Genomic DNA, 23,943 nt, shown 5'->3' on the forward strand with positions numbered 1-23,943 from the left:
TGTATAAAACTGGGCTGCAGAATTAGCATATGAGCTTGGAAATATATCAATGCAGGTAATAACCAAGACTTCTAACTAACTAAAACCACAGTCAGCATCTACTTGGTGGTGCCTCCTTTTTTGTTCTCTTAAAAAACATAATTTTAGAAAGCCCATACCTCTCCACGGTTTTTATGATGGGGAGAGAGAGAATAGTGTTTCCTTTAGATCTAGTTAAAACAGTTTCAATGGATTAAATAGGCTCCTCTATGGGGACAGAAGGCTCTATCCTCTACATGAAGGCATATAGGCACTTCCTGTGCACAGGTGGCTCCTGATACCACAAACTGGGAGCAATAATTGAATCCAGCTACCCCACAGTGCAGAGCATTCACCCACAGAACCAGCCTGGAGGGCACTGTTAGTTAGCTTTCTAGACTAAGATTCAAAAGGTTATCCCAATTGAATCTTTGTTTCAACCCCAGGGAGTGCAAGGCATGGAGGATAAAACGATTTGCTTAAAAGTATACTTGGGAAGAAATAAGAAGAACAAAGGTAGAGTTAAATATGTCTTATAAATTAAAAGAACAGAATATAGGCACAAACATTTGGTTTATCTTGAGTCATTCATTCATTCATTCATTCATTCATTCATTCATTCATTCAACAAATATTTGGTATGTAATATGTGCCAGGCACTGTGTTAGGCCCTCAGAGAACAATGATGAGCAAAACCAGACACAATTTCAGGCTTACGACTAAGAACTGGTCTTCACTAACAACCTAAGTCTTAGCCTCCTGATGAATGTTAGGTATTATGCAGATATGTAATTTTTAGAGGCCAGTAATTCAAAATGGTAATTTCAAGAATGAGAGAGATTGTCCCACTAAATATTATTGTTGCGAACCAATTTAGCAGTTTACATATACAATTAGAAACCCAAGATCAACAAGCTAGGAATATATGATTTGAAGAAAAATAAAAAAAGATTTACAACTGCATAGAGGATTGAGTTCAAATAATATCAATACTATTTGGGTTAACAACTGAGAGAATGGCATATTTTATGATGTCATAAAGAGGTTTATTATTGATAGTATTTAATAATATTATTCATGATCCACAAAGGAATAGAGATTATGATCATCAAATCTGTTGATGCCATGGAGGTATGTGGGAATGCCTACACCTCAGAAAGCAAGAATCTAATTTTAAAATAACATTAAGAAATTAAGGAATAGATCATCAAAGCAAGATGATAGTCACTGGGGACTTATGCAAAATAATATACTCAGAGATTTAAGGAGTAAAAACTAGCTTGATGACTGGGGATGAATGAACATCCAAAGAGCAACTGTTTTGCAAAAAAGACCTAAGGGCTCTACAACTCTGGTTCAAGATACTATTATATGAGTGATTAGAATTTATTTTTGATTAAGAGTTTCACATGGTAAAAAAAAGCCATACATACAGACAGAAATTAATGCTTGTTTTTCCATCAATAGTAATTGTATTTTATCTTAAAAAATGTTTTTAATGTTTATTTATTTGGGGGTAGTAAAAGAGGGAGAGAGAAAGAATTCCAAGACATGGGGCTTGAACTCAGCAACTGTGAGATCATGACCTGTGCCAAAATCAAGAGACAGTTAACCCACTGAGCCACCCAGGTACCCCAATAATTGTATTTTAAAGGAGATATAGAATCCAAGAGTAGCTGTAAAAACTGACTTTGGTTAAGTTAATTGTTTTAAAAAAAGATTACAGAAAACCTAGGGGCATCTGGGTGGCTCAGTCTGTTGAGCATCTGACTCTTGATTCAGTTACGGTCATGATCCCAGGGCTGTGGGATCGAGCTCCATCTCGGACTCTGCGCTGTGGGGAGACTGCTTAAGATTCTCTCTCATTCCCTCTGCCCCTCTCCCCTGCTCACAGTCTCTCTCACTAAAATTATAAATAAATAAATAAATAAATATACATTATTGCTGCAAGGAAAAACACCTGTCTGAAATATGATTGTCAAAAGAAAAATAACTGGTTTTATCTGACTTTTAAGGGAACAAGGAGTGGGGGATTTAAAACTTTCAGATGGCAGTCCTGGCGGTATCTTCCGGCACCTTTCCCTGTGCTGTGGTTAGGTCATCGGATCAGCACTGGCAGTGCCTGTTCAGTGTACTAGGCTTCTGTTCTCTTCAGTTGTCTTCCAGTGCTCCAACCACTGCTTGAGTCCCAGCACAAAAACTCACAGTGTGCAAAAGTTACATTCTCCAGCTGTGCATTTCTGCCTGTTGCCAGAGAAGTATGTAGTTTTCAGGAATCTAAAATTAAATTCTGGTTATGTCACTAAAAACATGATTTCAGGTGAGGTATTTTTCAATTCTTAGTAGCGCAGGTCATATCTGAAAAAATTCTAATTCAGATCTGACCCTATATGTCAAAAACAGAAATCTTAAAAAAAAAATACAGCGCATTTATTTTAAAACATGCCGAAATGTTACCACCTTAATGCCTGTATTTATATTTTTACATGCTGTCTTCCAGTCTTTATCAAGATTTTACATAACTGTACCCATATCATAATGGTATTTGGATTTTTTCCATTAAATTCTATTATAAACACTTCATTTAATTAGACCACAAGTCCTTTACGAGAAAAGATGGGAGAAGGGAATGATGATGCTTTTACATAGTCTTTGTTATTATCACTAAAACAGAAATCCTAAATGTAAAGACAACTTCAGGAGGTTAGAGGGAACAAGAGATTTAGTACATACAGCAATGCCGTATGGAATACTTTACCAAAGGAGCTAATGTGAAGCCCCAGGGTAGGAGAAGCAGCATCTGCCCGAGAAAGGGGTACACGGAAGAGAAAACACAGTAACATCTGGTCTCTAAATGTGCCAATGTGAAAAATTCTCACAGCCAGTTAGCTAGGGTTATGAGAAAGAACGAGCAGGCAAAAAACTGCCTGCCAAAAAAAAAAAAAAAAAAAAAAAAAAGAGTCTGGCTTTGTCAGTAAAGAAAGGACAATAATATTTACAGAAAATTTTCTATACTCAAGCTTCAAAAAAGTAGAATTTGGACTCAATATGCAGCAAAATGGTTGAAGCAATCTATGGCTAAAAGGGCAAACCTTGGAAAGGAGAATTGTGACATGAGAGGAAAGACTCTCTTTCTCTTCTTGAAGGGAAGTGATGATATGTGATCATGCAAATGCAAATGTCTGCGGACAGCACTGTTTGCTTGTGGGAAGAGAATTTTAATGTGTACCCTATGCAAATGCGTTTTATAATAAAACAGAATGTGCAAGGCCTTCTGAGGGCGGGGAGGGAAGCGGCAGCTCCAGACGCCGCACTTGAGAGTGGCAGGGACGCAGCCAGAAGCGTGTGCCACTCGCAACCCTGAACAGACTCCAGCAGAGAGGGCACGTCAAAACCCCACTCCTTAAAAAAAAAATCTCTCTTACGTTCCACCGAGAACTGGATGCCTAATGAATTAACACCTGCAAGATCTTTCTTTACCCAGTGCTTAACCTTGAACAACTCTGTGCTTAGAGTGAACCTCAGGAAGAAGACATTAAAAAAAACAACATCTCTTTTCTGTACTGAGTCATGGGGAAAATGGTAGGAACTGCACAGTAAAGACTAGAGATGACTATAAAGAAAGCTCCTGAAAACGATTTAGAGTCTTTGTGTCAAAATTAGCATGAATGTCAAAGCCCATTTAAGGCCTGGTCGGAAGCATTTGTGAAAGGGAGCAGGAGGCCATCACAGTGGTGACAGTCTGGTTTTGACCAAGTACTATTTATTGATATATGTGTATCTGAAGCAGTTATTAAAAAGAAATTGGGGGAAAGTCTGCATCCCTACACTGGAGATATTTAAGCAAGCCATTTTGAAAGTGTTAAAAATTAAAATTGTGGAAAGCCGAACCATAGGTGCCATGTTTTGCCTGAAGTGGTAAAAATACCATCTGCCTCAGTCTTTTTAGCAGCAGGCTTATTTCGAGTAGCAGTAGGCTAAGCTGCAGGCATACGCTCAGCTCCAGCTGGGGAAAATACACAGACGTTTGTAGATGTTTTTCTAAGCAAGAGTAGTCAACATATTCGTTTTCTTTCAGACATATATATGTTACCATAGCAAACCAAGCATCAATGTGGTCCGAGAAGCTTCTCCACCAGTCCCAACCCGTACCCATAAATTCCTACAATTCAATAGGTGGCACTCTTCCCTCTAGCACTGCACCAAATCAGCTGCGCTTAACTGTGGGGCCAGAAGCCTGGGGAACGTGGAATAGTCTTGAGAAATACACACTCAGGGTTGCAGACCAACCACTGTAATTAGGATCCACACAGCATTGCATATAGGGGCTTAACTGTTAGCACTGGCTTTTTGGGTCATGGTTCACTTCTGGTAATTATATTCTGTCTAATAAGACTTCTCCTGAAGTTTTAACTAGGTAAGTAAGACGTTCTTGTTTTTCTATTTTAGAAGCTACTGGGTACCATCGCCTTTTGGTTACTCAGCTCCCAGCCTTGCCCAGACCCCAGGTGGATGAGTTCCAGCAGCAGGAAGGGCACTCCCATGACTGTCTTAACCACCGTACAGAGGCAGGAGAGACAAAATGAATTAATGGTTGTCAAGTGCTTTGATATCTTAAGATGAAAGGCATTGTAGTACCGTGAAGCATTCATATCCAGACTCTATCGCAACAGGAACTCAATTAAAAAGTAATTCAATTTCTTATCTGAGGGTTTGAGTACAGACCACTGTTTTGCTGAGTGTGACAGTCTCAATATCCAGCTGAAACTGATTTTGAAATGATCACCTCTTCCTTTGATTCCTCGCCATTCTGAGACTGACAAAATTTGAGAGCTGGCCTATACGGCCACAAAAACACATAGCTAAAATAATCTCCTATGGTCCTCAAAACCTGACTTTTCAGATAAAATTTGGCTTTTGGGTAAATACTCACCACTTGGAAATAACAAAATTTCCAGCAACAAACACATTTCATGATGGTCTCCAAAAATGGCTCCTGAGTTTTTCAAATGTAGAGTTACAGATAAACCCAAAGGCAGACCTAAGCTGCTAAGCATCAGTCAGCATGAGCACCATGCCCATGCAAAACAGAGATGCCTAGACCGTGGGTCATGACATGTGTTACTAAGGGCCCGTGGTACACTGTGTATGAGACAATATCACAAGCTACACCCTGCAGATATCTGCCCCATACCTGCTAGAGATGGACATAACCTTTTTTTCCCATGTCACTTGTGTTTAGGTCTGTGGAAGGATGATAAGCCTAGATGAATTGCTTAGATCAAGCTATGGCCCTTAAATGTCAGAACCGCACCACATATTCCCGAGGGGTGGGGTTCTGTTTACTGGCACAAGAAATATGATCACTACACACTTGTGAAGGCAACCATAGGACTACTGAACATTGAGATGGACTATGTGACATAGTCAATATATTCTTTTTTTTCTTTTTTAAATGTTTTTAAAAATTTATTTGGTGGGGGGGAGAGGGAGAGAATCCCAAGCAGGTTCCGCACTGTCACTGCAGAGCCCGACATGTGCCTCGATCTCACGAACTGTGAGATCACAACCTCAGCCAGAATCAAGAGTTGAATGCTTAACTGACTAAGCCACCCAGGTGCCCCTGTAGTCAATATATTCTTTTTTTTTTTTTTTTTAATTTTTTTTCAACGTTTTTATTTATTTTTGGGACAGAGAGAGACAGAGCATGAACGGGGGAGGGGCAGAGAGAGAGGGAGACACAGAATCGGAAACAGGCTCCAGGCTCCGAGCCATCAGCCCAGAGCCTGACGCGGGGCTCGAACTCACGGACCGCGAGATCGTGACCTGGCTGAAGCCGGACGCTTAACCGACTGCGCCACCCAGGCGCCCCATTATATTCTTAAAATGGCTCCGTGAAGTCTACAATCCTCAATTCCAGACCTCCCAGAACCTCCTGCACTTCTAGAATAATACTAATGCAACTCATATGCATACACTTGACAAGCCCTCCTGTACATAAAGCCTGTGTTGGGTACAAATGATGCGACCATGAATAATGTACCTTCAGAGCTCTTACATTCCAATGGAAGAAAAAAACCAGAAGCAAGAAACTAAATGAAAATAATAATTTTAGATTATGATAAATGTTAAGAAGGAAAAATAGAGCAAAGGGGGAGGGGCTACTTTGGATAGGGAGGTCTGAGTCAAGGAAGCATGTGATGGCACAGCCTACATCAGCCTTGTTCATGGTGGCAGTCAGCACTAACACAGTGCTTTGCACATATTAAATATCCAATAACTGGTGGTTGAGTGGATAAAGTAGATGAAGGAATGAATGTGGACCTCAGGTATATAAGAATGCCCCCCACTGCCCAAGAAGAATATTTTCTCTCAAATTTGGAATTGGCCTAAAGAATAAACCAGCACTATTCTAAAACTGCTCGCTTTATACAAAGGAAAGTGAAGAAAGACCAGAGAGGTTAAGGGTCTTAGATTTTGCAGTGAGTTGGTGGCTGAGCCACCGCTGGGTCCAGGAGTGTCCTTCTATCCATGCACTGTATTTTTTCCTTTTTTCTAAGCTCTTCAATTGTCATGTGCTTCTGCAATAAGAAACCCTGAAGGAGTTCTAGGAGTCAAAAATAAGCATCAAGGATCAACAGTTATTCTATTGCTAAATCGTGTTGACTTTTCCCTTACTTTTTTGTTCATAAGTTAGCTTTCCTTTACCCTAACACAGTGAAATCCCAGCCTTTATCTCCAAGCTAGTTTATTACAACCTTCCCAAACAATCTTTTTAACTCTGTTGATACCTGTAACATTTGTCGAAAGCATCTTTTCTCTCTGATTGGTATAAGAAAACCTATACCAGATTTTCTCCTGCAATGGACTTCTTATGTCTTCTATTTTCTTACTCACGGCTTCACTCGCTCATTCACTTACCCATTTACCTCCTCCCTACCTCCTTCAGCACTATTTACCATGTGCCAAGCACTGTGTTAAGCACCAAGTATATAAAGACAAATATGACACTGTCCCTGCCCTCCAAGAGCTCACAGTCTATGGTCTGCCTCATAAATGGGTCATTATAATATTACAGAGTAAGTACAATGACTGAGAGATGTACCGTGTATTAAAGCACGAAGGAAAGCAATAGTTTGTGAGACAGAGAAAAGAAGGGACTACATCTCAGTTAAGGCAAAGAGGGGACAGGCGTGGAGCCATGGGTGTGCACCTCAGGGCCGCCAGGAGAGCACAAGGTTCTGGATCGGCCCTGAAAGATCACCATGGGTTTCAGCTGTCCCACTGCAAGCAGAGCCCTTACACCTCGTATTTCTTCCTCCTTGTCTTTGGGGTGCAGGTGTGCTCACACCCTGGATATTCCTGATGGTGGCATAAGCCAGATGGTTAGCATGTTTCTTTAGCCAAGCAGCTGTATGCATCCCACACACCTGCTAAAACGTTCCATTTGTCCCTGAGGGGAAAACCAAGTGTGACCCAAATGTGTTCAGAGGCTTCCACTGGTGCACTGAAATCTGAACTCCCACAGCACTTTTTAAACAAGGCTATGTATCAGAATGATCTCGGAGCCTTTTTCCAAATACTTCCGTCCTGCCCCTGCCCTGCTCTCCCCACCAGGGGATTTTGATCTTGGTGAAAGAGGGTGTGATGCTGTGGTAACCTAGGCATATGTGTTTTCAAAAGCTCCACAGATGATGTGAAAACTACTACCTTTAGGAGTCTGAGTCTGCTGTGTATGGTGCCTCTCAGGTATTATCTGATGGTGCTAAAAGCTGTTTTGCATCCAGAGGCCAAAGGCATCTTTCTAGCAATGGTTAGTTATCTTATCCAGTATATTTTTCTTCCTAGTACTTACCACCACATGACATTATACTATGTATCCATTTAGTTGTTGCCTCCCACACTGCATTGTATATGTCTCAAAAGGAAAACACTTCATTTGGCTCACTGTTATAGTCTCAACACTTAACACAATGTCTGGAGTGAAGTAGTCACTCAATAAATACACTTACCTGCTAATATCTATTACCTAACAGGGAATGTCCCTCAGCTCCGAATGTGATAATTCTTTTTTGACCTTTTGATTATAAACAAAAGCCAAACACCAGATTGAAATGTAGAAAACTGTGTAGTATGTATAAAATCTGGGGCGCCTGGGTGGCGCAGTCGGTTAAGCCTCCGACTTCAGCCAGGTCACGATCTCGCAGTCCGTGAGTTCGAGCCCCGCGTCAGGCTCTGGGCTGATGGCTCGGAGCCTGGAGCCTGTTTCCGATGCTGTGTCTCCCTCTCTCTCTGCCCCTCCCCCGTTCATGCTCTGTTTCTCTCTGTCCCAAAAATAAATAAAAAACGTTGAAAAAAAAATTAAAAAAAATAAAATAAAATAAAATCTACTTACCTTAGCATAGTCTAATCTTCCCTTCTCTTGAGCCTGAAATAGAAAGAGGGGGAAATTAATTTGTTAGTTCTTTAAAAATTAGGTAGTGCTTTTAAAACTTACTTCTCCAAGAATAAAAGCCAACTCTCTCTCCCTTGGTCCCCCATCATTTATCTTTCTATGTATCTACATAGTTGTATCTCTATGCAACTATACACGTATAACACTTTCAAGCATATTGAAAAGTTGAAAGAACTGCACAGTGAGCACATATATACACTATCTAGACAGGACAGTAGCAGACATCATGACTCTTCACCTCGCCATGTTTCAGCACACAAGTCTTATAAGCATAGGGTGTCTTGTACATAACCACATGACTACTATCACATTTTATTTTTTTTTTAACGTTTATTTATTTTTGAGGGACGGGGAGGGGCAGACAGACAGTGGGACAGAGGATCTGAAGCAGGCTCTATGCTGACAGCAGAGAGCCTGATGTGAGGCTCGAACTCATGAACTGTGAGATCATGACCTGAGCTGAAGTTGGACACTTAACCGACTGAGCCACCCATGTGCCCTTGTTATCACATTTTAAAAACAATTCCATATTATCTAACATACAATCCATATTCAAAATTTTCCTATTGTCCCAAGAATATCCTTTATAGCTTTCTCCACCCAACCAAAATTAAACAAGATTCACACATTACATACGGTTTCTACATCTCTGGTTAGCCTTTTAAATCTAGACTAGACCCTCCCCATATTTTAAGAAATGAAAAGAAAAACCATTAACTTTTTTTCCATGCATATCATTGACTTTTTGAAGAGACCAGGGCAGCTGTCTTATAAAATGTCTTTTTGGATTTGTCATATTGTTTCTTCGATGTGTCATTTAATTTGTCCCTGTTTTGCTCTCAAACTGAAAGTTGGGTCTGAAAAAGCTTGCTTAAACATTTCTGGCAAGAGCACTTTATATAGGAAATTACGTACTTAATATTGCATCAATTCAGGAGGCACAAAATGTCAGGCTGTCCCACTCATAATAATGCTATAAATTTGATCACTTGGTTGAGGTGGTGACTATCAGATGGTTCCACTGTAACGACATGTTTCCTCCCGTATAATCAGTCTGTACTCTGTGGGGTCAGTTTCTCCTCCACTTCCTTTGGCATAACTTATCATGTTGTATTATGTTGAAAGATCCCCAGCTCGACCTCCCACCCCATCAGGGATGAGGACAGAGAAAAAGGTGGAGTTGAAAAATATATCCTATATGGGGTTGTATTTAAAAAATGTTTTTAGTTATAAAAAATTTAAAGTGAATACATACACTACTCAAATGTGTCATGTATAAAATCCTAACATGACAGAGATAACCAATGTTATTAACCTTTGTCGATATGCCAACTCAGTTTTTGTAGACTTCATTACAAACTTCTCTCACCACCTCTGCACAGAATGAGAATCCTTCAGTTTGCAAATAGGTTAGGTCCTGAGTCCAAAATGACACTATACAGATAATGAAGGTGGGCAGATTACTTTAATGAGATTAAAGAAGATTTATAACATTGGCCCTGACTCTTCTTGCTTCTTTACAGTCCTTTAAAAAAATGTATACAAAGATGCTTGCATTTTGTTTTTCTTATTTTCATAGTAAGCAACTTAGAAGAAGACACTGCTCATGTATAGCTTTTGGCCCCATCACAAACCACTGTAAGTGAAAATGGGGACTTGAATGTTTTCTATGACACTAAAGGCCCCTGCAATCAATGTACTATGAAGAAGAATTTGGGGTTTTCAATCTGTTCTTGAAATTTTTTAGGGATGAACTAAGTAGAGTCAGAATGTAGTCCTGAGATACATTAGATCATAAGGAATAGGAGTCAGTTCTTGCAGAAATTTAGAAACTAGGTTTCTTCTTTCTGCTCAGACATTTTACATTTACTTGTGTTTCCATGGACATATTCTCCCCAAATGTTTTGCCTATGTTGAAAATCCCTCTTTCTCCACCGTAACATGTACGGTTTACAGAGAACCCTTGAGCACGTCTGTCCAGGGCACTCATGACCCAGCTACTAAATTTTGTTACTGCACAAATATCAACCAGCCTTGATCCAAGGAACAATCCATAGCTTGTGACCACAATTTCAGCAGCAGCATTTCACAGTTTTGCTTAGTCTTTAAGTTCTCAAACTTCCAGCTGTCCCTTGAATTCATTTTAGGTTAAGAGATCTCTGACACTGAGGCTGATCCTATGGTCACATGCTTTCCACTTTTTCAATTGTTCACCCTTTTTCATGCCTCTTGATGATTAGTATAGATGGCTCAAGTACGGTACTTTTCAAATGATGCACAAACTGTGGGAGCTCCATAGAATTGTTCCTCTTGTCAAACAACCCATTCCTGCAACAAATTTGCCATTTTCTCACTACTTTCAGTTGTGTTCCTATTCCAACCGGCTCATCATTCTGTGTCTTTCAATATTCTTATCTTTCAGCGTTTCACAAAAAGAGTATGTTACAAGTGTTAAAAGTGGTATTTGTTGGAAGTTAGGAAGCTGAGGAGCTTCTGTATCTTGAGATTGCAAGGTAAAGTGCAGAGAAATGATACAATTTACGATGACTTAGGGTGGACTTTTCCTTTTGAAAGTAGTGAGCCACTTTTCAGTTTGTTTCATTAAAAAAAAAAAAAAAAAGAAAGAAAAATCAACAGCCATTTCCCTATGTAGGAAGAGTGACCATAACGCTGGTTACAGATAACATTATAGTGATCCTATCAGAAATTTCTGTACAACCATTTTTCTCATACTTTGATTATAAACTATCTTAGAGAATTCTATTATTTTGAAGTCCTTGGGCTTTATCAATCACAAGTTACCTTCCAACTCTGTCATTTCATGGTGTATTCCTGGCTTGGTTACCACTCTTTGAGCCAGGAAAGATACACTCTGCTGGGGATGGCAGCACAGGAACGCCATGTATGTAATCCATATCTGTTCAGGATCAGCTCCTAAATGGTTTGAGAGCTGGGAGATCAGAAGGCTACATAAAATGACGGCACGATTACTGCAGCCATTTACAACCTGAATAGGCGTTAGCTGTTGATATGTGGCTCACCTGAATGTCCTTTTTATTTTATTACAACAAACATTTCAGTTCTGTGAAACCACTTCATCCTAGACTGCTTAGTAAGCTTGTACAGAAAGCACCAGTTATCTGATAAGATAAATATTATAAATATTTAAATCTTTATAGGATTTACAATATGTATTTCTAGCTGTTGCTGTGTGTTAGTATCTACGTAGGTCATATACGCACCTAAGAGGACACATTCTGATACACTTTTTTTTTTCACAAGATGCTTTTAGAGCTTATGAAAACACAGCACATTAGAAACTGATGGAAATGAGATTTAATCCCCTATACAAGTAACATTTCTCATTACACTTTACCTATTCGATTTCTTTTTGCAAAATAGTTAATTTGGGAGAGGCTATAGTTTCTCTTTCACCTGATGGCTCATTCACTAAATAATTATCCACTGTGTGCCTACTATGTGTCGGGCACTGCACTGGAGATGAAGCCATGAACAGAACAGATAAAAATCTCTGCCCTCGTGGAGCTTCTATTCAGGGGTTACATAGTCTTGTTTTGGTTAGGCTTCACATACAATCTCCCTCTAGAACTTAGGTTCTATGAGAGGAGAGCAAAGTTCTCTCCTGCTCACAACTGTATTCCATGTTTAGATCAGTACTAGAATAGAGCACATGTGGCCAATAATATCTGGTGAATGGATGCATACGTGGATAAATGCTTTTTTCTTTGTATGTGTTGGTTATGTACGGTCTATTTAGGAAACCTAAGAAGCAAAGTTCATTATACCCACTTCTATTTCTAGAAAAGCTGGGTGTTTTGATTCACAGCACCAGTATGTAGTTAATATGGAACCATCAGCTGATGTTTGGCAACTAATTTTTACCCGTATTTTCATTTTAGTGTTCAACTTCTATTTATAAGTATACCTAGAAGGGGAATCTAGAAAATAAATTCAAAGAATTCATGAAAATCAAACAACAAAAGGATAGAACAGAGAAGAATGATCTAGTAGCCTTCCCATAGACATAGCGGTTTAGTGTCATTTAAGCATCTCAACCTGAGGGGCACCTGTGTGGCTCAGTCGGTTAAGCATCTTGACTTCGGCCTAGGTCATGATCTCGCCGTTCTGGAGTTCAAGCCCCGCTTTGGGCTCTGTGCTGACAGCTCAGAGCCTGTAGTCTGCTTCAGATTCTGTGTCTCCCCCTCTTCTTCTGTCCCTCCCCCACTTGCACTCTGTCTCTCTCTCTCTCACAAAAATATATACACATTAAAAAAAAAAACAAAACGTGCCTCAACATTGAAAGCAGTGTGTTGAACTGAAAAGCGCCTGGAACGGAAACCTCAGGACAATCCAAGATGCATACCTCAAAGCTTACGGTGTTAAGTAGGCCTTGTCTATGGAGGAAAGCAAGTGGCCTAATATATTTTATTTTATTTAAAAATTTTTAATGTTTTTATTTTATTTTTGAGAGCGAGAGAGAGAGAGAGAGAGCGAGCGAGAGCGGGGGAGGGACAGAGAGAGAGGGAGATACAGAATCCGAAGCAGGCTCCAGGTTCTGAGCTGTCAGCACAGAGCCTGACACGGGGCTTGAATTCGTGGGACTGTGAGATCAGAACCTTAGCTGAAGTCAGACACTTAGCCAGCTGAGCCACCCAGGCACCCTGCAAGTGCCCTAGTATCGTAACAGTGACCACTCCAAAAAGCACTGTGACCTCCTGGGAAGAGGCGTGTACTGGGTGCCAGAAAATATGGTTTTTAGCACACGATACATGAATATGTCTAATAATTTTGAAATTTAAAAATCTTGGGTCTTCATTTTCTTATTTGTAAAGTAAGTACTGGACTGGACCACATGTTCCCAAATGTTGGGCTCTCACAAACGCTGCACTGGCTGTTGGAATCACCTGACTAGTTTATTAAAAATGCACATCCTCAGTACTCTGGTCCTGAGTTTCTGCCTCATTTGAAGATCACTGGTTTGGACCATGTCTAACGTCCTTTTCAATTTATGCTCCTGTATGCATTCGTGTTTACTTCAAAGGCTAAAAAAGAACAACTATAAAAACTCCTTAAGTCTCAAGGAGAATAGAGTGCTAGAACTTTCCCCTCTTTTTCTGACATCTGCCACTTATCATGTATATTTGTAGCAGAGCAAGATATTATTAAAATAACTTTCTCACTGGGGCCCAAAATAGGCTGATATAAAATAAATTCCAGACTGTATTTCAACAGCCAGCAGTCCTGAACCTCTTCCTGCCACACTGTTCATCTCCAGAAGCCACTGTAAATTCTACCATACACGGCAATTCTCTGAGGGCTTCATTACTACGGTCTTTAAAAGGGATTCACTCATCTTTTTGCCTCCTGTAGGTGTGCTTCTTGTCAATCCAGGTCATGAGAAAAGAAAGTAATTTTTCCCAGTCTTTAGCAGTTCACAGAGAATGTGTGGTTTGAACCTTGTTTTATCTTAAAAAAAAAAAAGTGAAAACAGACAAGATAGTGTGCCAGTGCTCATGACACCAGAGGCCTCCTCAGACAGCTATAGTGAGCACTGTAAAACAATATTCTGTACAAAAGCAAAAAAAAAAAAAAAAAAAAAAAGCCAGTATTCTGAGCGAGAGGATGCACAGAGGGATTAATTCCAAAGGTTTATATACCAGTCTCTGCAGACCAAAGGCAGATAGATCCCCTGTTGGTAAGTAATGGATGTACAATGTGGTCTTTTACTTTAAGAAACAAATGGCTTTCTTATAAGTCAGGTAACAAAGAAGGATTGGATGACATAAATGAACTGTTTCCAATTTTCAACTACTGTTATCTGGACTTGAAAGCTGGATATGGAGAAACCTTTTTCTAAAAGTAGAAAACTAATATTCCACAGCAGGGAGTCCAGAAATTGTTAGAGACTGATCATCTCTACTTATCATGTTATTCTTCCTGAATGCTAGCAGCTATATTTGGGAACAACAGTCATTTTTAAAGAAATTCTCTTTTTAAAACTTCAAGGAAAACTACCTTCCTCCTCAAACTTTTTTTTTTTTCCTCCTCAAACTTTTTAGTGTAAAAAACATCATGAACACCCATCTGCTCTCCACTACATTAACCAATTGCTAACATTTTGTCCTCTTTGCTTTCTCTTTGGACAATCATTTGCTGATTATTTGAGAGTAAGTTATAGACATCCTGTCTCATCCCTGAATACTTCGGCAACAACAATGTTCTCCTACAAAACCAACAAACCGTTATTATATCCAACAAGTTTAATGTTTCTTAAAGTGGTTAGGAAGTCCATATTCAAAGGTTTCCAGTTCAACCAATAGTGTTGTTTAGAACGGTTTGTTCCAAGATCAAATTAAAAATCATGCATTCTCTTTGGATGTCATGGATTTTAAGTCTCTTCTAATCTACAAGTGTCCCCATACCACACCTTTTCTTTCATAATAGTGACATTTTTTAAGAGTCCAGGTCAGTTGCCCTGGAGAATGTCCCTTATCTTGGATTTGTCTGATTGTTTCCTCATGATTAGATTAAAATTAAAAAAAAATTTTTTTTTGGCAACACAACTACATAAATGATGCTGTATACTTCTCTATTATATCAGGAGTCATACAATAATGATACAGTTTGTGTCATTATTGGTGAAACTAAGTTTGTTCACTGCTTCCCTTTATATTTAATGAGTAATCTGTGGGGTACTTTGAATCCATGTGAATATTCAGTTCTCTTCTAACCATCCATCCAATTGGTTTAAGCCATCACCCATTAATAATCCTTGTGTGAATAAAAGATTACATTGGTGGCTGTGAAAAAAAATGACATTTTAAAGGTCTCTTGCCTTGGCACTGGCAGGAATGTCATTTGGTTCCTTTAGAGAAGACAGGTTTTATTGAAAATAAACTCTCTGTACACCTGTATTGGTACAAAGAGGTAGAGTTTAGTATATACGTGAAAAGGCTTATTGGGGAACAGAGGAAGAAAGGAATGGTAGGACCCCCATCGTCATCCTGCAACGGTATGGGTGGACTGTATGAGGGTTTAGAAAGCTTACAAATCAGAAATCTATTAGATCTGCTAGCCCCAAAGTTGAAGCAGTTGATCTTTGGTTTGGTAGGAGAAGCAGGGCTTGTATCAACCCAACTTTCCAGTTACAAAGAAAGAAACAGGGCAGGCCTCTTTGTTATTTTGGTCATTCTTGTCTATTTTTAAATGTTTTTTTTTTTTTTTTCAACATTTATTTATTTTTGGGACAGAGAGAGACAGAGCATGAACGGGCGAGGGGCAGAGAGAGAGGGAGACACAGAATCGGAAACAGGCTCCAGGCTCCGAGCCATCAGCCCAGAGCCCGACGCGGGGCTCGAACTCACGGACCATGAGATCATGACCTGGTTGAAGTCGGACGCTTAACCGACTGCGCCACCCAGGCGCCCCCATTCTTGTCTATTAATAAGATAGCACAAAGGCATCTGTAAGGAAATCAATACCATTTAGAACTAGATTTCTCAGGTACCTGATGTTACCATCTCTTTCACCTAGGAAAGCTAAATTTTGGAGAGAAATGTGAATGTCCCCGGATGAGATTTCTTGTATTCTCTTCCTTTGGTTAACTGGGAAAAGAGGAAGCAACAGATAGGTGCGTAGATGGCTATGGTGTCCAATTAAAAAAAGAGGAGGGGCTTGTATTATCTACATAACAAATTTCTCTTTATTCAGAAGTCTTGTCAATCTTTTTTTCTTGCTGTGCTCCTTTGGAATCTGGAAGAGACATGAAATTTAAAATTGCACACACACACAAAATCTACCCAGATTGCAGAAAGGCCATGAGTAAATAAAAAAGGCTGAAAATGGAACTGAGTTGTTTCCTCCAGTGGCCAGGTTCCAAGATGATGGTCACCAATCTTGATGGCGCACCTCAAGCTCATGATGTCAAAAACCAAATTTATACCACTTTTTTCACTTAACTTGCCTATTAATATTAATGGCACGAGTCTTCCTCTAATCCAAGTTCAAAATCATGATTTTGGCCTCTGACTGCCCCTCCCCAGTACACACCTGCCAGCTTCTCCCTATCATATTAGTCTTCAGGCCCTATACATTTTCTCTCTGAAATGAGTTAAAAAAAAATTAATGTTTATTTTTGAGAGACAGAGAGAGAGAGAGAGAGAGAGAGAGAGAGAGAGAGAGGCAGAGTGAGGGAGACACAGAATTCAATGCAGGCTCCAGGCTCTGGGCTGTTAGCACAGAGCCTGATGCAGGGATTGAACTCATGAACTGTGAGATCATGACCTGAGCCGAAGTTGGACGCTAAACTGACTGAGCTACCCAGGTGCCTCTGAAATGAGTTTTTTTTTTTTTTTTTTAAATTTTACTGTAAGTAATCTCTATACCCAACATGGGGCTTGAACTCACAACCCTAAGATCAAGAGATGTATGCTCTCCTGACTGAGCCAGCCAGGAGCTCCTCTCTTAAGTGAGTTTTACACCTAACCTCCTTACCTTCCCATTCTTGTTGCCAATGCTCTGACTGGGATTTCTCCCCTGCGCGGATCAACAGGTTCCCCAAAACTTCCTAACTCATCTCTTTCTCTCTAGTATCTCCTTGCTCCTTTCATCCTATATGATATAGCCAGACATACCTCCCTAAAACATTTCAGACCTTGGTACTATGTGGTTCAAAAACTGTCAATGTCTGCTCCATGACCTGAATCAAGTTCATTTTCTGCAAGCAAACAAAACATCCACAGTCTTTTTTTTTTTTTCAATTGAAGTAAAAATTCATATAACAAAAATTGCATCATTTTAACTATTTTAAAGAGTGTATTTAGTTCAGGGCACTTTAGCACATTCAGAATGTCGTACACCCATCACCTCTATCTAGTTTCAGAACATTTTTGTCATGTTGTAGCACATAATACTTCATGCCTTTTTACCGCTAGATACTATGCCATTGTATGGACATACTCCATTTTGTTTATCCATTCATCATTTGATGGACCTAGGCTGTTTCCACTTCTTGGTTATTGTAAACATTGCTAATCTGAATATTCACGTACATGTTTTTGTTGAACCAAAGCCTTTAAATATAGGCATTGTGTACTATTTTGGAGCAATTCTTTGCCTATCTCTTACTATCTTATATTTTTCACATTTAAGCCAAACTATAATACTTTTATTTCTTTGAATACAATGCACTTGCCCATCTACATCTCTTTTTTATGGCTTCTGTTGCCTAGAAAGCCTCTCATTCCCACCTTTGCTGTTAAGATCTTCTTCAAGGACCCTCTCAGAGATCACTTATTTTACAAATCCTTTCTTGACTTTCCTCTGTGCTCTCTAAATGACGATACTACACTATTCCCATCATTACACAAACTATTTGTATGTTTTTTCTTATCTCCTCTTTATAAGGCAATAGACCTTTAGGCAACATACTGATGTATCTCCTGTAGTCAAGCCCTTTGTTTTTCCTGAAGTCTAGCAGAAAAACTTAAGACATATTGTAATTCAGGAGATATCTAGGGCCATTGCAGAGTCTTTGTGGTCTCATATACAGTCCTTTCAAATGCCTACATTGTACACCCTCTGCAGTAGAGGATATCATTATTATTCCTTTTGAAACAACTCAAAGTAAGTTAAGCAATTAGAGAACATCAGGTAGCATTAAGGAAGAGTCTCTGAATGTGCATCGTCTCTTTTGTTTAAGAATATACATGTGTTATGTTCATGGACACCAGCCTTGACTAGCAATTTTTGCTTCACATTTTGAATAAGTAGTAATAGTAGGATACCTACAGATAAGTGAGTTATAGCTTAGCATTGGTAAAATGTAGTTCACTTAAATAGTTTATGGCTGGTTATGACAGTGTCAGAATGTCACAAGCCTAAGTGACATTTCAGTACTTTCAGAAATAGCCAGGAAAATATAATCATAATTCCTATCTCTTCAGTGTCTTATAATGGCAGCAGAAAACTAGAAAGATCATTAAAAATAAAGCTTGCTGACCTGCAATGGCCTCTGGACTCCCCCAGAGAGTCAGAGCTCTGTTGTTCTCTGAAGGGTTCTACTTTCTTTTATTAGGGATCAAAATGATAACTGAGTAATGACTTCACCTCCCTAGGGTGAATCACCCATTCACTCAGTATTTTTACCTGATCATTATTTTTCAGCAGCTATAAATTTAAATTTAAAATTAAGGTAGAATTTAGTATGGAAACATTGCTCAACAAATATTTTTCAGCCGTTTCAGATCTGGCCTGGTGCTTTTAACTGCCTCTTATGAAAGGGTATGTGTGCGTGGTGTGTGTGTGTGTGTGTGTGTGTGTGTGTGTGTGTGTGCGCGCGCGCGCACCTGTCTGCCTATGGGTGTGATGGATGACAGCTACCTAATCTTAAGACTTTGGGAGTTGAAGAGGAGGTAGCAGGGCCTGATACAAAAAATTCCAGAAGTTTCTTCTTCTTGGCTTTACAATGATATTGAATGGGCACTAAGGGGTATGTGATCTCTTCTTCACTTCTCTGTCTAGTCATTAATTCTCACTATCCCCAAGCAGGAAATCAAAAGGGTAGATGGGACACAAACCTGTTTGAGTACAGCAGGGAAGTAATTTTACATGTGATGTTAAGAAATCATAGGTGACTTCCATCACTGGGAGCAAGACTTTTCTATTTCTCAGTGTCAAAACTAGTATTAAGCTTCTAATAGAGATTAATATTTTTCTTATAATGCATCTCTTGCCTAAGAGACCTATTTCTTAGATTTATTTGAGAGCTGAGAGGGACCTCAGGAATGATCTAGTTCAACAGCATCCTTTGACATTAAATAATAATAAGGACATGAAAGAATGTGATTAAGTTTATACAGATGCTAGCAGAGTCCAAATTAGAATCCAGGTCTCCCAAAACCTTCACCTATGGGCCATTTCTGCTATACCAACTTGACTTTTTCTATTTAACAATACAGGGCTGCCATCAAATAGCCTAACTCTGTGAAGACCATACCACACATACTTTTTCACAAATACTAGCTGGATGACTATTTCAAGTAATTCACTATGGCAGATGAATTCACTGTTATCCTTAGGGATCTTGAAATAAAATTCAAAACTTGGGGAGGAGGGGCCCCTGGGTGGCTTAGTTGGTAAAGTGTTTGGCTTCGGCTCAGGTCATGATCTCGCCATCAGTGAGTTCAAGCCCTGCTTTGGAGCCTGGAGCCTGCTTCAGATTCTGTGTCTCCCTCTTTCTTTGCCCCTCCCCGACTCACACTCTGTCTCTCAAAAATGAATAAAGGTTAAAAAAATTAAAAAAAAACAAAAAAACCTGGGGAGGAAAGGATCACAAAAAATGCAGTGGAGGCAAATAATCATGAAAAACTGTGAAGAGAGTACTAGAACTAATTTCAGGATTAATAAGGAACCTCCTTGAGATTTAGGATAGAATGTCTCTCTTGAATATTATGCTAATTTTGTCCCCTAACTCTGTGTAGGAGGCATTCACAGAACAAGATTATTATCTTTAAATTTTTTTTTTTCAACGTTTATTTATTTTTGGGACAGAGAGAGACAGAGCATGAACGGGGGAGGGGCAGAGAGAGAGGGAGACACAGAATCGGAAACAGGCTCCAGGCTCTGAGCCATCAGCCCAGAGCCTGACGCGGGGCTCGAACTCACGGGCCGCGAGATCGTGACCTGGCTGAAGTCGGACGCTTAACCGACTGCGCCACCCAGGCGCCCCAAGATTATTATCTTACAGAGCTTTATATAAACATGAATATTATAATTTAGAAGATTAAAATAAACTCAACCAAGGAGTCTTTAATCTGAGGAATGTATCCCCTTGCATGACAAAAACTAACTTCTTATTTCTTATTTGTTTCAGATGAATTAATCTCTTCACCAGTGATCCTGTACATAACTCGAACATGGAGAAGGGTCTGAAGTCACTTGGAGCAAACCACAGCAGCCTGGCAGGTCCTTGAGATGGGCAATAGACTGCCAGTCTTTCTTGAAGGATGAAGATCTAGATAGCATCACAGGGAACCTAGGCTGAAGGATAGGATGTCACCTACTCACAGCCATCATCCTGGCAGGATTTACTGACCTCTGGACAAGATATATTTTATTTACTTGAGTTACTGGCTAAGGCACTGGCGATTTGGAAAGGATATCCCTTTGAAAATGTAAAGTCAAGTTGGAGATAATGATTTGGGAGTATTTCACCAGCTGTTTAGGAAATCCTGGATTCTCATGTTGTCTACATTTACGACTTTGTATGCTTGCAAAGAAACTAAAAGTTAAATATGTCCCTCTTCTGTGAAGCTTCTTTAAAATTCAGATCTCTGCTACATATATATATATATATATATATATATATATATATATATATATATGAATATATGTAAATAGCCCAGGGAGAGTTGGTAGCTTCCATTCAACATATTTAGCTGGATCTTTTCAACCAAAATGTAAATCTGCAATGTATTCTAATGTAACCCAATTAGAGCTACTAACACCATCTGTATATATATTTTTGGTTCAGCTGTCAAAAAACACACAAATACACCCCAGTAATACAATATTGAATAGTTGTAGGATATTCATTGTACTATACTTCATTTAATTCTTTTTACTATTTTTAAATGAATCAACTTCCACTTTTTTCCTTTTAGAATTAGAATTTTAGTGCATATTCTAATATGTAAGTCTTTGTTCACATCTGATATTTTTTGAGGAAAGGTTATTAGAAGTGGAATTACTATAACAAACTATATAAAATTTTTAAGAGACTACGTAAATGACTGTGTGTGTGACTTCTGAGGCTGGTCATAAAAGAAGATGCAATCTCTGCCTTGTTTGCTGGAACACTTGTGTTTGGAGCTCCGAACTGGCAAGTAAGAACTCTGACTATTCTCAAGCTGCCATGTTGCAAGGAAGCCAAGCTAAATGGAGGAACCACGTGTATGCACTCTGGTTGGTCAGTAATATAGTCTGACATCCCAGTCTAGCAGCCTGGCATGAGTTGAGTCTCTAGATGATTCCAGTGCCCAGCACTGCTGAGTCATCTCCAGCATCTGGGTCATTTCAGTTGAGGCCCCACGTGTCATGGAGCAGTCATCTCTGTGCTCTGTCCAAATTCCTGACTCACAAAATGTTTAATAAACATGAACATAATCACATGGTTATTTTAAGCAGCTAAGTTTTGGGGGTAATTTGTTATGCAGCAACAGTAACTGGAACACTTAGTTTTCTATGCATCTATCATTAATTTGTCTTTAAATTCTCAATATTGTCAAGTATATTAGTTCCACTGATTTCCTTAAAGAAATTTCTCCTGGAGATCTCTGTCCTCTTGTCCCAATCTGGACTGGATACATAGCCACCAGCCTAGGACTTGCTTGGATGAGAGAGTGTAGCATGTTACTTATAACTTAAGGATGTGGGCCCTGGAGCCAGGCTGCCTGGGTTTAAATCCTGGCTCTACTGCTTGCTAGCTGTGTGATTCTGCACAAGCTAATTTCTCTGTGCCTCAGTTTCCTCATTAGAAGAGTGCTTGACACATCGTAAGTGCTCTTATTCTTGGCATTATTATTGTTTATTATGCTTCTTTTCATGCTATCCCTGGAATTCCCACTGCCTCATGCCTATGTCTGATCCCCTCGTTCCTAGATTCCATGTCTTTCTCTCTCTTGGTTACTTCTTTGTCTTAATAAAACACAGCACCTGAAATACATCCCTTGAGAAAAGATGCTTGGGAAGTCAGTTTTTTGAGACCTTGTGTTTCCGTTTTAATAATTTTTTTTTTCAACGTTTATTTTATTTTTGGGACAGAGAGAGACAGAGCATGAACGGGGGAGGGGCAGAGAGAGAGGGAGACACAGAATCGGAAACAGGCTCCAGGCTCTGAGCCATCCGCCCAGAGCCTGACGCGGGGCTCAAACTCACGGACCGCGAGATCGTGACCTGGCTGAAGTCGGACGCTTAACCGACTGCGCCACCCAGGCGCCCCTGTGTTTCCGTTTTAAATTGTCTTTATTTAACATCACACTTGATAATGTGACAGTCACAAAAGTCTAAGTTGGCAACAATTTTCTCTTTGAATGTTGAAGATGTTAGTCCATTGTCCTGAATCTTTCAATGCCACTACTGAGAGGCCTTTCTGAGTCTCGATCCTTTGTATGTAGGTTTTTCTTTTTCTTCCTGGAAGTATTAGGATCTCTTTTTATCCCCATTGTTTCAAGATGTGATAATGATGTGATTATTTAGAGCCCCATTTCAACTTGGAAATTTAGGTCCTTCAATTCTCAGGATTTTTCTTTTCTTTACAATTTTTTTTTTTTAAGTTTATTTATTTTTAGAGAGAGAGACAGGGAGAGAGAAAGAATCCCAAGCAGGCTGCACTGCCAGCGCAGAACCCGACACAGGGTTTCAACCCACGAACTGTGAGACCATGACCTGAGCCCAAACCAAGAGTTGAACGCCTGACTAAGCCGCCCAGGCACCTCTCTTTACAAGTTTTTGTTGCTGTTAATTTTCTTAACTCCATTTTCAGTTTTCTCTCTTTGGGACTCCTAAGAGTATATAGGATCTGTTGAATTGGTTCTCAAAATTTTCTCATCTTTTCTATCTTCTATTGACTTTCTGTTCAACTTTCTGGGAGATTTTCTCATTTGTATCTTCTGTTCTTCTAATTTATAAAAATTCTGCTTTCATATTTTTATATTTTCTTGCCCAAAAAGGAATCCTCTCATCTTCTATCAGGTGAATATGAGGGATGTGAGGCTGGCTGATGGCATTTTGAAAGCCAGTGAGGGAAGAGGGTTAAGAGAGGGAAAATCTTACCATTCCAAATGCAGATGACTTAGGCTCTCTTTGCTTTAAGTATGGCAGCTGTCCCTGCCCTCAGCTCTGCCTACTTTCTCTTGTCTCCCATTAACCCAATCGATTAGAACCACAAAGTTAAATAAATTCAATGAGGCTTTGGGTAAAAGGGCAAGAATTTATCATTCCAGAGTTTCTGGATTAAAAGAAAAGCAAAAAAGTTCCCTTTCATCTTTTATACCTTCTTTCCTGCAAAAAAGTAAGAAATTCACCCAATTTAAGCCTCTGTACCCCTCCCACTTCACCATGCTTTTTTTTTTTCCTGTGGTAATACCTCAGAATTTGAGTATTCAGGGTCCAAGTTTGTTTTAAAATAACCCAATGAGCTGACAGACGGAGCTTCTGGAATTCTGCAGCTTGTGCTAGAGTCTGCAGATGGGAAATTGCCGTCAGTTAAAGGGTGGTGCTATTACCATAGCCCAATTTTTGAAAGCCTTTAGAAAAAAAAAAATTATCTGAGTTAATTAGCATCCACCACAGGCACTAGTTTTGTGTTGCAGTATTCTAAGAACTCAGATAATAACAGCAGTTCAATCTCTAAGTTTTAACTAACATTTGCCTTTTAAAAATGTGGATTA

General features: G+C 39.4%; 1 protein-coding gene across 2 annotated transcripts in view; it reads right to left on the minus strand.

Moving 5' to 3' along the window:
- PDSS2 (decaprenyl diphosphate synthase subunit 2) overlaps nt 1–23,943 on the minus strand; it is a 287,564-nt gene that overhangs the window by 41,181 nt on the left and 222,440 nt on the right. For both annotated transcript variants that reach the window (XM_086707531.1, XM_025925580.2), the window contains exon 7: nt 8,414–8,446. In XM_086707531.1, the coding sequence (XP_086563657.1) occupies nt 8,414–8,446 (33 nt within the window). The remainder of the gene's footprint in view (nt 1–8,413; nt 8,447–23,943) is intronic.

The sequence above is a fragment of the Puma concolor genome, chromosome B2 (genome assembly GCF_028749965.1).
Source record: "Puma concolor isolate L17-30 chromosome B2, mPumCon1.1.hap2, whole genome shotgun sequence".
Taxonomy (NCBI): domain Eukaryota; kingdom Metazoa; phylum Chordata; class Mammalia; order Carnivora; family Felidae; genus Puma; species Puma concolor.